At 40.4% G+C, this 15,697-nt stretch overlaps 1 protein-coding gene across 2 annotated transcripts in view; it reads right to left on the bottom strand.

Moving 5' to 3' along the window:
• Positions 1-15,697, bottom strand: part of iqsec3a (IQ motif and Sec7 domain ArfGEF 3a) — a 160,957-nt gene that overhangs the window by 53,569 nt on the left and 91,691 nt on the right. For both annotated transcript variants that reach the window (XM_084406416.1, XM_084406417.1), the window contains exon 5: positions 12,121-12,282. In XM_084406416.1, the coding sequence (XP_084262542.1) occupies positions 12,121-12,282 (162 nt within the window). The remainder of the gene's footprint in view (positions 1-12,120; positions 12,283-15,697) is intronic.

Raw genomic sequence — 15,697 nt, 5'->3', positions numbered from 1 at the left:
AGGTGCCCTCTGAAGTCAAATTGGACAGGAGTAAAGTTTAGGTGCAATTTGTCAGTTGTCCTGCATGTGACCTCATTACTCTGTCTCCTTACGATGCACTTAGGGATTTACGATTACTTCAGAGAACTCGTAGTTATACAAAGATTTCAATTACTACTTAAATTAAGATGTTTTTTGGGAAATGGCCCGGAAGTCTAAAATGATTCGTGCAATCATTTTACGATCTACTTAGGCTTACAATGCTTTTGGGAAACGCAGCCCAGTTTGACACAGTGACATCTTTGACAAAAGATTGTTGAGGTTGCACAGTCTGCCTTAGCTTCTACCCAAGATCTCACTGGGGTCATTTTTATATAACATGACAAGCATCAATCATAAATTGTCTTGCTGCTCTCGGTGGAGCTTCTTTTTGGACAGGGTATATGAAATCTGTCAACTGCGTCAGGTGTATTTCTGGGAACTATCTCTCTAGAAAGTAGACAAGATAACTTGAAATCTACTTGAAAAGCCCACCTATTCTAGTAACCTAACCAACAGTGTACTGTACCTGATTACAATTTGCTTTCCCATATACTCAATAAATTCTTCCATGCAGGCCTTGCAGTCCATTGTCAAAAAAGGTATTCCAAAGTCCAGAAAAAGCAAGAAAATACACATCTACAATCTAAGTATTTTATACAAAAACAAAACACTTGGGGAGCTGTTGCAGCAGGAAGTCACATTGCTACCAAGGCAAACTTATAACAAAGACTATAGATATACAAAGATGGTGCACTCCTACTACTTATGAACATGAGAAACTGCAACACACAATATGATGGAATATGTCCCGCCTTCTACATAAAAGAGCCAATCTCTGATTGCTAAAGTCATTGCGTCACTGCAGCTGCCGTTAGAAGCTCCGGTTCCCATAGAAACCTAAGACTCACACTTAGAACTGCACACGCGCATTGGCTGGTCTAGCCTGAAAAAAACATGCTTTTTAATGCTATTTGAGTATAAGAAACAATATTTATGGGACTGGTCATGTCAGTTTTTAAGATTTCTGGATTCCCCTATTCAAATAGATAGGGCTTGGTCTAGGATGCCCGAAATAGCTGCCAGAAAGTGTTGCAAACATGGCCGCCAAGTGAACAGACTTTCCTTAAAAGGGACATTGCTTATAATCAATAGAAAATAGTTTTTTTTTCCTTCTCTCAATTCCCATTTAGCTGTGACTTTTTGTTTGGTGTCTTTATCTTTTTACTTGAGTATTTCCCCAAAATCCACTATCTAAACAAAGTGAAAAAGGAAAAGTTTGAAATGAAAATGATTCACTTTCATGTTGAATTTTGCAGTAGCAGAATATCCCAGCAAAACATATTATTATTTTTTTTGTATAGCTTTGGAAGACGTTAGTTGTATAGACTTTTTTCATGATAATTTTTTTTAGCTTGACCGCACCTGATCACCGTACACTTTTATAGTTGATTTTTTTTACAGAATGTGCAATTACAGTGTAATTACAGCGTACTTACACAAGAATGTACTGAGTAATATAAGGAGCCATTTGGACAATATGGGTTAGGTTTAGGGTTAGGTTCAGGGTTAATACTGTACCTCCTAGTTATAGTAAGAACAGTGCATTACATACATGTAGAACAGGACTACAAGCAAAATCACTGTGAAAATCCTGCTGTTCCCATTTTATTTGAAGTGTCTTTAACTATTATGTGCTAACTTTTAAATTAATAATTTGATACAGTGCACGGTTACACTTTATTTAAAGTGTTGTTGTTACAGTGTACTTATATAAGTACTTAGTAATATTAATTAACTACATGTACTTACTATAGGGTTAGGGTAGGATTAGAATTGGTTGAAGGTTTGTTGCATGTAATTACGCCTAATTTACTGTTATTATTATGGTAAGTACATGTAACAAATGTAACAAGGACACTGTAAAATAAAGTGTAACCCAGTGCACTTATTGTGTACATCAGGGGTCTCAAATGTATATGTTTCATTACTACTTTAATACATTTAATACATGTCTACATATAATAAAATTTGATATGATAAGTGTTCCTAAGGTAAATCCATGGTAAATGTTGGTGATTTACCCCCCCCCCCCCCCCCCCCCCCATTTAAATATTTAAATATTTAAATATTTTCATATAGGCACTTAAATAACTTACTGTAGTAATAAAGGGAATGAGCCTTGCTTTGCATGACCTTGTAAATGAGCTACGGCATCCACTCTCAATATTGTTTCTCTCCCTCTGGAGAGAGGTTCATGCAAACATGGAGTGTTTGCTCTGTTTTAATGTGGGGATATTGCGAATAATTGCTCTGCCAGTCCAAATAAAGAGTGAGCCACAGAAGAACAAAGCTTGTCTGCCGGAAAATGGTAGGGGTTAAAGGACAGGTCAGTCAGGAGATCTCAAGAAGGAATCCAGATTGATGGTTTATTTCATGCCTCTTTGAAAGCATTAGGTGTTTTTCTTTCCCTTTTGTACTGTATGTGTTCTGAGGCCATTTTAATAGCAAAGGCATTTGTTTTAATATGAAACGGCAGCATGTCTACACCGCAAACAAACAGCACGACAGCTTCTATGCAGAACTCTCAATAAGCTTGCACTGGACTGAGGGAAATGAAAATATGAATGTCCATTAATAATATCAGCATGAAATATTCATCATATTCTAGCAGAAGTCTTTAATTTGTTGTGTTGCGTGTCATTATCTCATATCTTAAAGTGGTAGGTATAGCAGATCTGTAATTAAAATGAGCTGAAACATTACTTGTTTATGCCTTACTATACATTAATGTTTGGTTGAAGATGGATTATTAGAGATACTAATGTTGTCCAGCCAAGGGCAGTGCATGAAACCCGTATTGTTGTTAATATGCTCTAATTACAGATTTTGTATTAGTAAATACCAAGTGCTCCGTTTTGGTTTACCACCAAAATAGTTAGTAACACAGCAGAACTTCGATTTTAGGCTTTATTATCTCCAGAAATGTTTTTGTTGTGCATGAAAGCCTGCACTTTAATTAGCCTGCACTTTTGTCAAAATTTGCCGATTGCAGCCTCCCGAAGGTGATAAATGCATTTTTTTTTGTTTTTATTTTTTAAAGATACAACAAAGAGAAAGACTGCTAGGGAATTAGGGAGATTTGCCCCAGACCCAAAGGAGTTTGCAAAAAAAACACACATTGGGAAAGCAGCCTGAAACTGCTGCCACAGCAAATACATGGACTGAAGAAATATACAACGGCGATTAGATAAGGAGCAAAAACTGTCAAGTTAAAACGCTAGTCTACAAGATGTAATTTAAAATAAGTGCTCACTTGGATCTGGCTTTTTCTCTGCTGTTTTCTAATACCAATGTATTTTTCAAACACCCTGTTTTACTTTATATGTCCCGGCTCCCAGGGTACTTACGTGTAATTGTGTATTGAGATGGAATGTATTACATTTATTTAAATGAATTAAAAATAGGTAAATCCTGTAGGTTTGTAGTGGAAGAGTATGCACTATTCAGCTATGAAACCAATGAGGTATACAAAATACATTCGATGTGTGGTATGTGAGACCGTTCTCATCCCAAGGCGTCATATACTGACGCTTTTGAAATTTCTTCAATATCCGACGCACAGGGCACCCTTAGGCGTCAATATGAGACGCAGATAAATATGAGCCTAGGAGGCGCCTCCTAGTGGTCTAACCCTAAACCTACCCCAGACCTAAACCTACCCATAACCGGCGTCTCATATTGACGCTAAAGGGTGCCCTTTGCGTCGGATATTGAAGAATTTTCAAAAGCGTCAGTATATGACGCCCTAGGACAGGGGTGGGCAAACTTTTTGGCTCAAGGGCCACACTGGGTTTTAAAATTTGACAGAGGGCCGGCCCAGTAGCAGATTATGAAACACGATCTCATGAAAGTGCGTATATATACCACGAATTAAATTTCTCGTACCATTTACGCCAAAAATATATATTGTTTTGCGTGCATAATGCTGCGCACTGTAAACCCATTAGTTAGGATTAGGGGTGCGGAGTGCAATTTTTAAAAAATATTTGAAATAATTTGAAAGATATTTTGAAAAATGTCAGTAACCAAACAGTTGATGGACCCCATTTACTTCCATAGTAGGAAAAAAATAAATAAAATACTATGGAAGTCAATGGGGTCCATCAACTGTTTGGTTACCGACATTTTTCAAAATATATTCTTTTGTGTTCAGCAGAAAAAAGAAATTCATACAGGTTTGAAACAACTTGAGGGTGAGTAAATGATGACCGTATTTTAATTTTTGGGCGAACTATCCCTTTAAGTGCGTATCATATGCACGCGAAAATTGCGTTTCATAAGAACTACAAATACAATTCGTGGTATTCGAACTTTCATGAGATCGGGCTGAGCAAACACATTTACGTTGTGGCAACGTCTGCGCGAAATTCAACAACTGAGAGACGACATTCTGACAATACATTTTTTTAGATATCCCCCATTTAGCATGTTATGTTTTGAGGTTAATTTTTAATTAGATGTTTGATAATTATAGCCTATACTTTTTAAATATTGTTTATCCTTATTATTATTTAATGGGCCTAACCGTAAATTAGAAACAAAACACCTAAGTGTACACTTAGAAGAGTAAAAATGACAGAAGGTTACGTTAATTCAACTTTATTAAAACTGCATGGCAATCAATTTGCACTTCCAAAAGTCATACATTTGTGGGGGAAAAAAAACGAAATAAGTATAATAAAATAAAACATAAAAAGCAAAGGCAGATCAGAACATTTAATGAACAAAACCGGGTTCTGTACATGGCAGACAGGGGATCGAAAGCCGGGCGATAAAGGAGGATACATCCACAAATCCAGAGTAGCAAAACTAAATAGCAGACAAATCAAAGGAAAAACTAAACGTGTGCAAGCGGTTACCGAACATTTTTTTTTCTCTGTGAGTTTTCAAAAAAAGAAAAAAACATTAACGCACCAAGTCTATGCGCTTAAGTTGCTGTCTGTTTGGTTTCCATGGTGACGCGTCTAGCTTGTTACGTGACACACCGCAGCCACAACAGCGCTGAATGAATGATGATCTGCTTTTATGTCATTTTTCCTTTTTTACATTTGCTAGCTATGGCATGAAATATCTGATATTCCGATTGTCAAATATATGCAACGCAATATATATATATAACGCAAAGTATTTCAAGAAAAAGGCAAAATGAATGCGATCTTTAGACAATTTTTTAAATACTCGACGGGCCGGATTAAACAGCCTAACGGGCCGTATGTGGCCCGCGGGCCGTAGTTTGCCCACCCCTGCCCTAGGATGAGAATGCGTTGGGTATGTATGTATGTATGTATATACACTATATATATATCAATATATCTTCATTGAAGTAAAATAATTGAAAGTGGGTGTCACAGTTTTGTTTTTGGGTTTGTTCACGTCATGTTTCCTTGTCTGTAAAGTGATCCACTGGAGGCAAGTGTAAATGAGAACCCAAGTGCAGTTTATTATACACAAAACCAAACATGAAACAAAAACATGGCGTGGCATGAAAACTCAAAACAAGACATGATCATGAACAGGACTCAAAACAAGACATGATCATGAACAGGACTCACAACAGTGGGTACAGGTAACAATACTTGACAAAGACACATGGCAAACATAAGAGCTTAAATAGCTTTCCTGTAGCTCAGTGGTAAGAGCATTGCGTTAACAACGCAAGGTTGTGGGTTTGTGGGTTGTGGTTGTGGGCGGTCGAGCTCGCTGCTGGCCGTCTGGGTGCTGGAGGGGCGGCTGCCGTCCGTGATGGAGTGGAGGAGTCGCCGCCGTTTGCCGTTTGCCGTGGGCCGGAGCCTGCTGCCATCCGCCATGACGGGGAGGAGCAGGGAACGGGGGACTCTTGCCGACTGCCTGAACACTGAGGAGCCGTCGCCGTCCACCAGGCGGCGGAGGAGTGTCAAGCCGTCCACCGAGGGCTATCCAGCGCTACCGCCAGGCACCGCGGAGAAGATCGCCCAGCTGGTGTAGGGCCAGATGGCAGCGCGTTATGGGAACCGGACCAAGAATTTTTTTTTTTCTCCTCTCTCCTCTCTCCCCTCTCTCGTCTCTGTCGCTCCTCATGCTTCCGTTTCCTTTCCCCTCACCTCGTCTATCCATACCCCCAGCCCAGGTACCGCAGTCGCCGTGATCGGTCCCCCCGGGGAGGGGGGGAGGGGGAGTAAGCGCAGTCTCGTGGGTGCCCCCCGGCCTGCGAGGGGCGATGGGGGTATGTGGCGAGCACGACGAGGTCGAGGGCCGTGGGAGGACGGCGCGAGGCCGGTGGCGTGATTGATAATGAGCGACACGTGCGCGACGCACCGGTCTCGCATCTCTCACGGAGGAGCGGAAGCATAAAGGAGGAGCGACGACAGTGAAGAGCGAGAGAGGAACAGGCCTGTGTTTTAGTTGATGTTTTGTTTTTGTTTTGTGTGGCTTTTACTTTCATTTTGTATTTGGTTTATTTTTTCATTAAAAGTCTTTCAATGTTCGCCGGTTCCCGCCTCCTTCTTCCCGTAACAACATACCTCGTTACAAAATGTAAAAGACAAATGACTAGACAAGGGACACCTGTGAACAATGAAACAATGAAACAATGACATCATGACACATCAGACAAGGGAACACATGGCAGGATCACATGACTTACAAGGAAACATGACGTGAACAAACCCAAAAACAAAACCGTGACAGTGGGGGGAATATCACATTATGAAATAAATATTTTTCTCCAAAACACATTGGGAACAATTATTTGCCCCCTTTTATTATTATTATTTTTTATTATTACTTTTTGCAACCTCCTTTTTCCAAGATAACAGCTCTGAGTCGTCTCTTATAATGCCTGATGAGTTTGGAGAACACCTGACAAGAGATCAGAGACCATTCCTCCATACAGAATCTCTCCAGATCCTTCAGATGATCAGATCCATGTTGGCGCTTCTTCTCTTCAGTTCAGCCCACTCATTTTCTATAGGGTTCAGGTCTGGGGACTGGGATGGCCATTGCAGATGCTTGGTTTTGTGCTCAGTGACCCATTTTTGTTTTGATTTAGATGTTTGTTTTTGGATCACTGTCCTGTTGGAAGATCCAAACATGGCCCATTATAAGATTTCTAGAAGAGGTTGTCAGGTTTTGATTGTTTAACTGTTGGTATTTGATCGAATCCATGATGCCATGTATCTGAACAAGATGTCCAGGACCTCTGGCAGAAAATTAGGCCCACAGCATTAAAGATGCAGCAGAGTATTTCATTTTACACATTTTACACACTTTTTTATCCCTGTATGAACCAAACCCATCTTAAGTGTTTGGTGCCAAAAATGCGAATTTCTTTGTTTCATCTGACCATAGAACCCGTCCCATTTGAAGTTCCAGTAGTGTCAGTTACTTTTCAAACGTTCTATGGTCAGATGAAACACAAATAAAAAGAGCTTTTTGGCAGCAAACACTTAATATGGGGTTGGAAAATGAGTGGGCTGAACTGAAGAGAAGCAGCGCCAGCATGGATCTGGGAATCTGAAGGATCTGGAGAGATTCTGTATGGAGGAATGGTCTCTGATCTCTTGTCAGGTGTCAAACGCATCAGGCATTAAAGGAGAAGACTCAGAGCTGTTATCTTGGAAAAAGGAGGTTGCAAAAAGTATTTAATAAAAGGGGGCAAATAATTGTTCCCAATGTGTTTTGGAGAAAAACATTTATTATACAAGGTGATTTTTTTCCCCCCACTTTCAATTATTTTACCTCAATAAAAGGTTAGATTTAAAATATCAAAAGGATAAACAATACAGATTTATTTTTTTACAGCCATCTGTGATCATATTTACCAAGGGGGCAAATAATTCTGACCAGCACTGTATATTTCTTATTATTGTAACTCTTTTTTTTTTTTCTCTGATCATCACTGCACAGTAAAAAATAAAAAAAATAAAACTATTTTCTACTACTGACATTTTAATACTAAGCCTACCTTGACCTTTGCAAAAAAAAAAAAGAAAGAGAAAATCAAGCTTTCGTGGAGATGTTGGGCAAGAACAGAAAAAAAGATTATAAGCACCAGGGATTGATGGATTACCAGAGCATTGCAAAGCTTTCAGGGGAGTATTTGAAAAAGACCTTTCCAGGGTTCTATGGGAAAATAATAAAGCTCCCAAATGCTCCAAAAATCTATCAAGGTGAAGTTATTTCTTTACTTCCAAACGTAACATTCTTATTGACTTCTTGAATTAAATGCAATATTATGATCTAGTATTTTACATTACAGGTATTTTAATGGTCACTGATTAAGTATTATTTCATTTAAATACTCTCCTCCCATAAATTTTGCGTCTGAAAGGGAAACGTCTCGGTTACGTATGTAACCCTCTTTCGCTGAAGAAGGGAACGGAGACGTAGTCGACGTGTTGATTGATTGGGATCACGCTTAGGGAGCCTGTCATCTTTGAGTATTGATAAAACGAGCCAATGCACATTGGCGTGCGAGATTTGCATCTCACGCTCCGCCCAGCAGCGTGGGTATAAACACGGAAGCGGATGCACGCACCACTTGTTTTTCGCCGAGGAGCCGAGCGGAGCCTGGAGTCAGTGGTGGACCAGCAGTAGTGGCGACGGAACTACGTCTCCGCTCCCTCCTTCAAGGAATGAGGGTTACATACGTAACTGAGACGTTCCCTTTCTGTCGCTCACGTTCGGCGTAGTCGACGTGTCAACTGATTGGGATCCCTAGTAAAACGCCACTAGTGCTGCCACCTTCCAGTGCCTAGACATAAGCCTCCTGACCCCCCGCTAGAGGTCTGCAAGCCCGTCGGGACCCGATGGGGCCCGACACACTAAGCCCATTCGGGCCGGGCTCGGGCCGTTTTTTTTTTTACAGATCGGGCTCGGGCTTATTTAGCTTCTCTCCTTTCATTGTGACCACAATATACATGCAGAGCACACATCACAAATATTGTTAGTCGGGTCCTCGAACTGTACCCGGCTGCCGGCTAGCGACACAAGAGCGGACTGAGGGGTGCAAGGCTTTACAGGGTCGCACACCGCTAGTCTGACCCTCTTGGGACCCAGGAACGGAGAAACTTGCTCTCTTGACAATTCGGGTACCGCTGGACTCCGGGGAGTCAGCGGCGGAATGGTACCATCTGAAGAGCTCGTCCCCCCATCCCTGGGTGGCCTGTGTCAGGGACGCTTGGTCTTACACTTGCCACCTGGCTTGGCAGTGTCTGACACAGGCTGGATGGCCTGCCTGCAGCTGGCTCTCCGCTGAGGCCTGGGTGAAGACTGCTGCGGTGGCCCAGTGGGAGCGGAAGCGGCGGCAGGGGGGCGCCCTCGGCGACGAGCAGGCGATGGAACTGCCACCGGCAGCGGGGTGATGGCAGGATGTTCCGGATGGCCTCCGTCTGCGCTTGGGCGGCAGAGAACTGTTGGGCGCTGCTCTCCACTGATCAGCCATCCCACACGGCACCCTAGGGTGTGGCATGGTAATGGGACTCCACCTTTGCGGACGAAGGCGAGTCTCGATCTCAACACCGAGACAGTCATATTCCCGCAATGGGAACATGAGCCATCCACAAAAGCTGCTTCAGCGTGCTGTAAGCCCAAAGACGTGATGCAACAATTGTAACCGTCAGAGGGGGACAGGGAACGACCGCATCCAGAAACGCACGGGTGGAATGACATCTTGAAAAAGACGTAAACGCACCTGTGTTGCTCTTTCAGGAAACTCTAGAAAAACCTGGCTTGGCAGCGTCTGACACAGGCTGGGTGGCCTGCCTGCAGCTGGCTCTCCGCTGAGGCCTGGGTGAAGGACTCACTCTCTTCGCCCTCAACCGGCCGTCAGACAAACAAACACAAACAAAAATGTGATGATGTTAACCCTTTAAAACCGGATGTGTCGTCGACGACACAGCCAACCAAGCTGTATTCATGTTGTCACTGTAACTCTTCAACCGTTTGCACTATCAAAATAATTCAAATAGTTCCTGAAAGTAGACATCGTGCGCTTTTCGCCAATATACGGCTTATTACAGTAATGTCATGCTTTCCATCTGCAAATGACAGCCGCGCGGGATGGAAGGATTTGAACAGAGAGATACGACGCTCGGCAGGTTAGAGTGTTTTGGATTGCATAAAATAATAAAAGACACGAACAAATACATGGCGAAAGAAGTGTTAGACAGCAGAAGAGGGGATTGGGATGATTTTTAATGTAATTTGGGAGGCGGATGGCCGTTACTCTTTCACGTATCTAAGCATGTAGTGCGTGCATGTGAATGTGTGCGTGCCTATGAATGCGTGCATTTGTATGTGTGCGTGTATGAAAAAAAGTGTCCTAAATGAAAACTGTGCAACCCAATGTAACAAAAAAGACTTGTATATATGTATTATAGTTCATTTTTCAACTTTAAGGTGTTAGTTTCTTTCGTTCATGATTTTTTCTGTTTTTTTCTAAATAAAAATCAGTAAATTTATTCTCTTTTTTTTTTTTTTTTTTTATTATTCTATTTACAAACTCACCACACACGATAATGGTCAATAACTGTAATTTGTTGAAAGCTTATCTTTTTTCTGAAAAAGATGACACCTTGCACATGAAGATAGCACATTGTTTTAGAATTCAAAAAATCTAATTATGTGAAAAACACCTATTTTAGCTTCAGGTTCTAAAGGGTTAAAACAGCAGTTGAGAGCTCAGAAAGCTTGCAACCACTGCTGCACTCGCGCTGTAGAACAACCAGCACCGGGAGAGACTTCCTGAAGAAGCACCGACACACTCGCTCGCTCGTTGTAATATAACAACTCTTCAGAGACATCATCATGAAGACCGATCGGCTCCGAAGCGAAAGACAAGTGGTGCGTGCATCCGCTTCCGTGTTTATACCCGCGCTGCAAAGGCAACATTTCTACATTTCTACATTTAAATTTTTCATCTAATACTCGTTCAATTTTATTTTATTTAAAAAAAAGTTGTTCAGGCCAAGTTCATGTTTCTTTTTTTGTTGTCTTTGTCTACTTTCCGGACTTTAAATGCCAACTCTTTAAAGACTTAACTTTAAAACTTCCTTAAGACTTTTTGCTTCAGATACCTTAAAGGTGCGGTGTGTGAGATTGACAACTAGCGGTTGAAATGGGTACTGCAGTCCAAATTCAAATTATGGAGAGAGTTGTTTCCCCCGCCTCCTCCTGCTCAGACTCGAAGCTCATGCGGGTTGCCAGATTGAGGACACGCAACAGGAATTAGCGCAATTGACACTGTAAGTTGATGAGTTCACTTATTGATTTATGATGAGTTGATATCACGTTTTAATATGCTCCCGTTCATAGAGTTTTTAGATGGGTGCGGAGGCTTTTTAGGTCAGGTAGAATCTGCGATCTCTGACCCAGTTTGTTAGCTGGCTTCCATGGCTGCAATATGCTGTGTTTTCCGCCAATTGGCATCCCGGGGTGTCGAAATACTATTGGGTGAACTGGCAGTGGGCGAGATCGCACAGACCAAAACAAAAACAAACATTCCAACACAGAACGCACATTTCAAAATAGAATAACTGGCTGTGTCATTGGTTTTCAGAGAAACAAGTATGTGCACTCAGCATGTCTCCTAAATATCTGCAAACATATTATGGTATTTTTATGCTTTTCAAAAACTTACATACAGCACCTTTAAGTTTACACAGGGCCTAATATAAGAATAGATGTATTTACTCATTTGGGGCTAGAAGATCATCACTTCAGAAACCTCATATATACTACACTGCACACACACACACAGAGAGAGAGAGAGAGAGAGAGAGAGAGAGAGAGAGAGAGAGAGAGAGAGAGATGCTAAGAGGTCTCAAGAGAGCATAATTTTCAAGTGCAAAGCTCTGCAGTTTGACTGTGGGAGCTCAGCAGCCAAGGGAGATCTCATTAAAAAAATGCCACGACTCTCCAAAATCCACAGAGAAAAAAACAATTGCTTCCATTTAAAAGTGTAAATATTCTCTCTTTTACAAAATATTTTGCACACAGCTACAGATTCTCATTGATCTTTTTCTTGAGCTATGGATTATGGAAGGATTTTCATATACTCACTCTAACACATCTCTGTTAAACGGCTTCTTGCTGTTGCCAAGAAACTCGCCGATCATCTGTCGGCTCAGCCCCTTCCTCTGGAGCAGGAAGTGCGCCACACCTATGGGTGTATCCGGAATGAAACCACGAGAGATGAGAAACTGAAGGCCCTTGTCTGGATTTCTGTTCGATTCAAAGAAAAAGAGGTAGACAGCAGATGGGAGTTGGGAGTTGGGACAAAGAGAGAGAGAGAGAGAAACATATTAGTACTGTTAACACAATATTAGTTAACACAAGATTATTAGTGAACAGTAATTAAAAAATGAGTCTATTCCCCACACAAAGCTATTTTATGACTTCAGAAGATATCAACAGTAATTTTATGATGTCCTACAGTGCACTTATTCACCTTATTTAGCAACACAGAAGCAATTTTCTGTGATTGTGTGGGCACTTCCGATTCATTAGCCTATAGTTAATAACTGGAAGAATAACAAAAGGTAGTAAATTATCAAACCAGTGTGTTTATGATTACGATAACAAACAATAGTTTTGTATCAAGTATCAAGCAACATAATGGACAGTTTTTGTACAGCTTAAATAAGTGGAAGTGGATGAAACCAGAAGCCTTTCAGATACATAAATGTAGAAATATGTACATGCCATGATGAAACAGGTCTGTTAGGCTCTCTTGAAAGGAGAGACACCTTCACATTCCACAAAAGCCAAGTGCGCATTAATAACCTCTATTTTTCCATTCAGTGCCTTATCAATAACCAGAATGTCAACGCTTTCCTGCCTTCAGACAATAAAAGTGACAACGAGGGACAGAAAGAAGCTTCTCGGCTGTGCTTTATAGAGTTGCTTTATTCCTCTGGTCAGCATTCTCATTGCTAAGTCTTTGCCCTGGGGGGAAAAAAAAGTACATGGATTTATAGAGGGTCCAATAAACTTTCATTCATCCACATGCTGAGAAAACCACGTTCTCTGACTGCATTCTACAATATCCCTATTTCACAGCTTCTTCCCTATTCATTACGCTGATTTACTCCTTATAATAAATGCACGACTCTTGCTGACACAGTCTAGCTTTACTGAGGGGAACATGATATTATGAACAGCCTGTTTGTCAGTTACAATAAAAAGCCTGTTACTATGTTTTACTGTAAGGGCATTGAAATGATATGCAATTGAATGATATTAGATTCTGGAAGGGTTATGCTGTTTTTCTTTTGTCTGTTTATTGTGATGGAGAAAACAGGGAAAAAAAAAAAGACTCTGGTGATTCATTAAATAAGTTAAATGGCCCATACATCTCTAGCGTCTGTTCATTTAAACTTTCTATCAAGTAAAAATGGTTGTAATTTTTGCAGAAAACGTATATAAATGCTATAGTAAAACCTTAATAGGTTACCTGTATGTTATTAAATATATTAGATGCATGAATTGAATTTGGAAAGTTTAGCTCCTTCCATTAGAGAGGAATTGTCCTGTGTTTAAAATGCAGATTAATTAATTTATTTAATAATAACGTGTCAGTGGCGGTTGCAGCAGGGATGGGAATAAATGAGTTGGATATAATTGCAAGCAGTTCTTATTAATTAAATCAACCTCAAAATAACACTTCTCAGGGTAACTAAGTGGGATACACAGACAAGATCAGACAAAAGCCCTATTCGGACGGGACTAGTTTTATTTTTTTTATGAATTACTTGATATAACTTTCATTTATTATTAAACCCCTATTTAAATAAACTTCAAATAGCATAAGTTTAATTGAGCAGAGACATCTAGACAAGTATCTTACCTGACACTGATATTAAAATGGGCAGTATTTACAGTTTCCACGATTTGGCTTTATTTATCAATGTTGTAATTTTTTTTTTTTTTTGGATACCATCCATGTTGAAATGTAATGAAAACATGTGAAAGCATTAGTATAATACAATATCAGCAATCACAGACATTCGCACACGGATTAGATTTCTCAAAGTTCGACTAAAAACAGTGGGTAACTTGCCCTGGAATTTTCAATGAGGTTGCGTAAGAAAAACACAGATTTACATAATCATAAAGTACATCTGTGAAATATAACCCAGAACGTTGGCACAACGTACCCAACCTTCTAACGTTTTAACGACATGGCCAAAAGGTTGCTATAACTACGTTGTGTGGTGAAGGTTGTTACAGCATTGTCACAATGTTGACATTGAACCACCGATCAGGGACATTGCTTAAGGTTGTGCCTAGGGTGTCTGAACAACCACTGGACGAAATGTGTACTCGTCACTGCCCTGAAGCGCGAAAATTTGCATTTTAAAATTCAACCGACCGTTGGCCCGTCTCATTCTTCATCGAACAATGATACGAGAGAATCGCGTTTAATTTACCTAATTTACGTAATTATTCAAACACAACCTACAACTTCCTTGTCTAATGTGACATTTATTTAAACATCACTTGCAGGTGTTGATTATAATTAATCTACTGTTAGGTCCATAAATAATAATAAGGATAAACAATATTTAAAAAGTATATAATTATCTAACATATTAACCACAAAACAAAACTTGCTAATTGTGGGATATTGTAACGGTCACCAGCTGGAGTGCCCTTGAGAGCCACCAGAGGGCACTCCACATAAGACTATCATTATTCACTCACAACTACATTTCCCATAATTCACTGCCCGGACTCATCATCCCTGATTATCACATTCACCTGTGTCTCATTATATTGTTTAGTTCACCCCATATAAGCCTGGTTCACCTCATCATTCCCTGTGAAGTCTTGTTTGTGTCACACTGCATTTCTGAGCGTTTAGCCTGTGTTTTGTTTATCTGGTTTTTGATCTTGGACCGTTTCCTCATTTGTATGATTGTTATCTGCCTGGCCTGACTTGGACTGTTCTTGGACTTTTGATTATTGCTGCCTGCCCTGAATTCTGCCTTTTATCTGGATTACCCTTGCAGTTTGATCTACATTGCTCTGTCTGCCCTGTTTGACCCCGCCTGTACGACCTTCCTCATTAAAAGCTGCATTTGGATCCTCTATTCTCGTGTCTTGGAGCAGTTTCGTGACAGATATCTATATCTAGCATAAAAAAATATATTGTCAGAATGTCGTCTCTCAGTTGCTGAATGTCGCGCAACAACGTTGCTACAGCCCAATTCTATTGTCTTACACGTTGTTACAATGTTGCGAGCACGTAGACAGCGACGTTGCCATAGTAGAAATGCAACACGCCACAGACTTTGCCACAACGTAAATGTGTTTGCTGGGTTATTACTGATTTTCTGGAGCTCAGCTATACAACTACAGTTACTACACAGACTGTCAACATACTCTCAACAGGTAAATTATTTCTTTATTAAAAAGGCAATAACTTATAACTTTAAAAATTGTAACAATCATTTCCTAACAATCATGTTACAAGCGTGAGCAGCTCTGTTCAGTCAAGGATACCCATCTTCTCTTCTCCACAAAGTAAGTAACAGAGATATGGAAAGTATGATCCATATTGTTAGATTTTATTTCATTTTTGAATTATGACTTTATGGCTAAACATACCCAATCACACAAAAACAAAACAAAAAAA

This window comes from Rutilus rutilus (genome assembly GCF_951802725.1).
Source record: "Rutilus rutilus genome assembly, chromosome: 4".
Classification (NCBI taxonomy): Eukaryota; Metazoa; Chordata; class Actinopteri; order Cypriniformes; family Leuciscidae; genus Rutilus; species Rutilus rutilus.
This window is presented reverse-complemented; position numbering and strand designations above follow the sequence as displayed.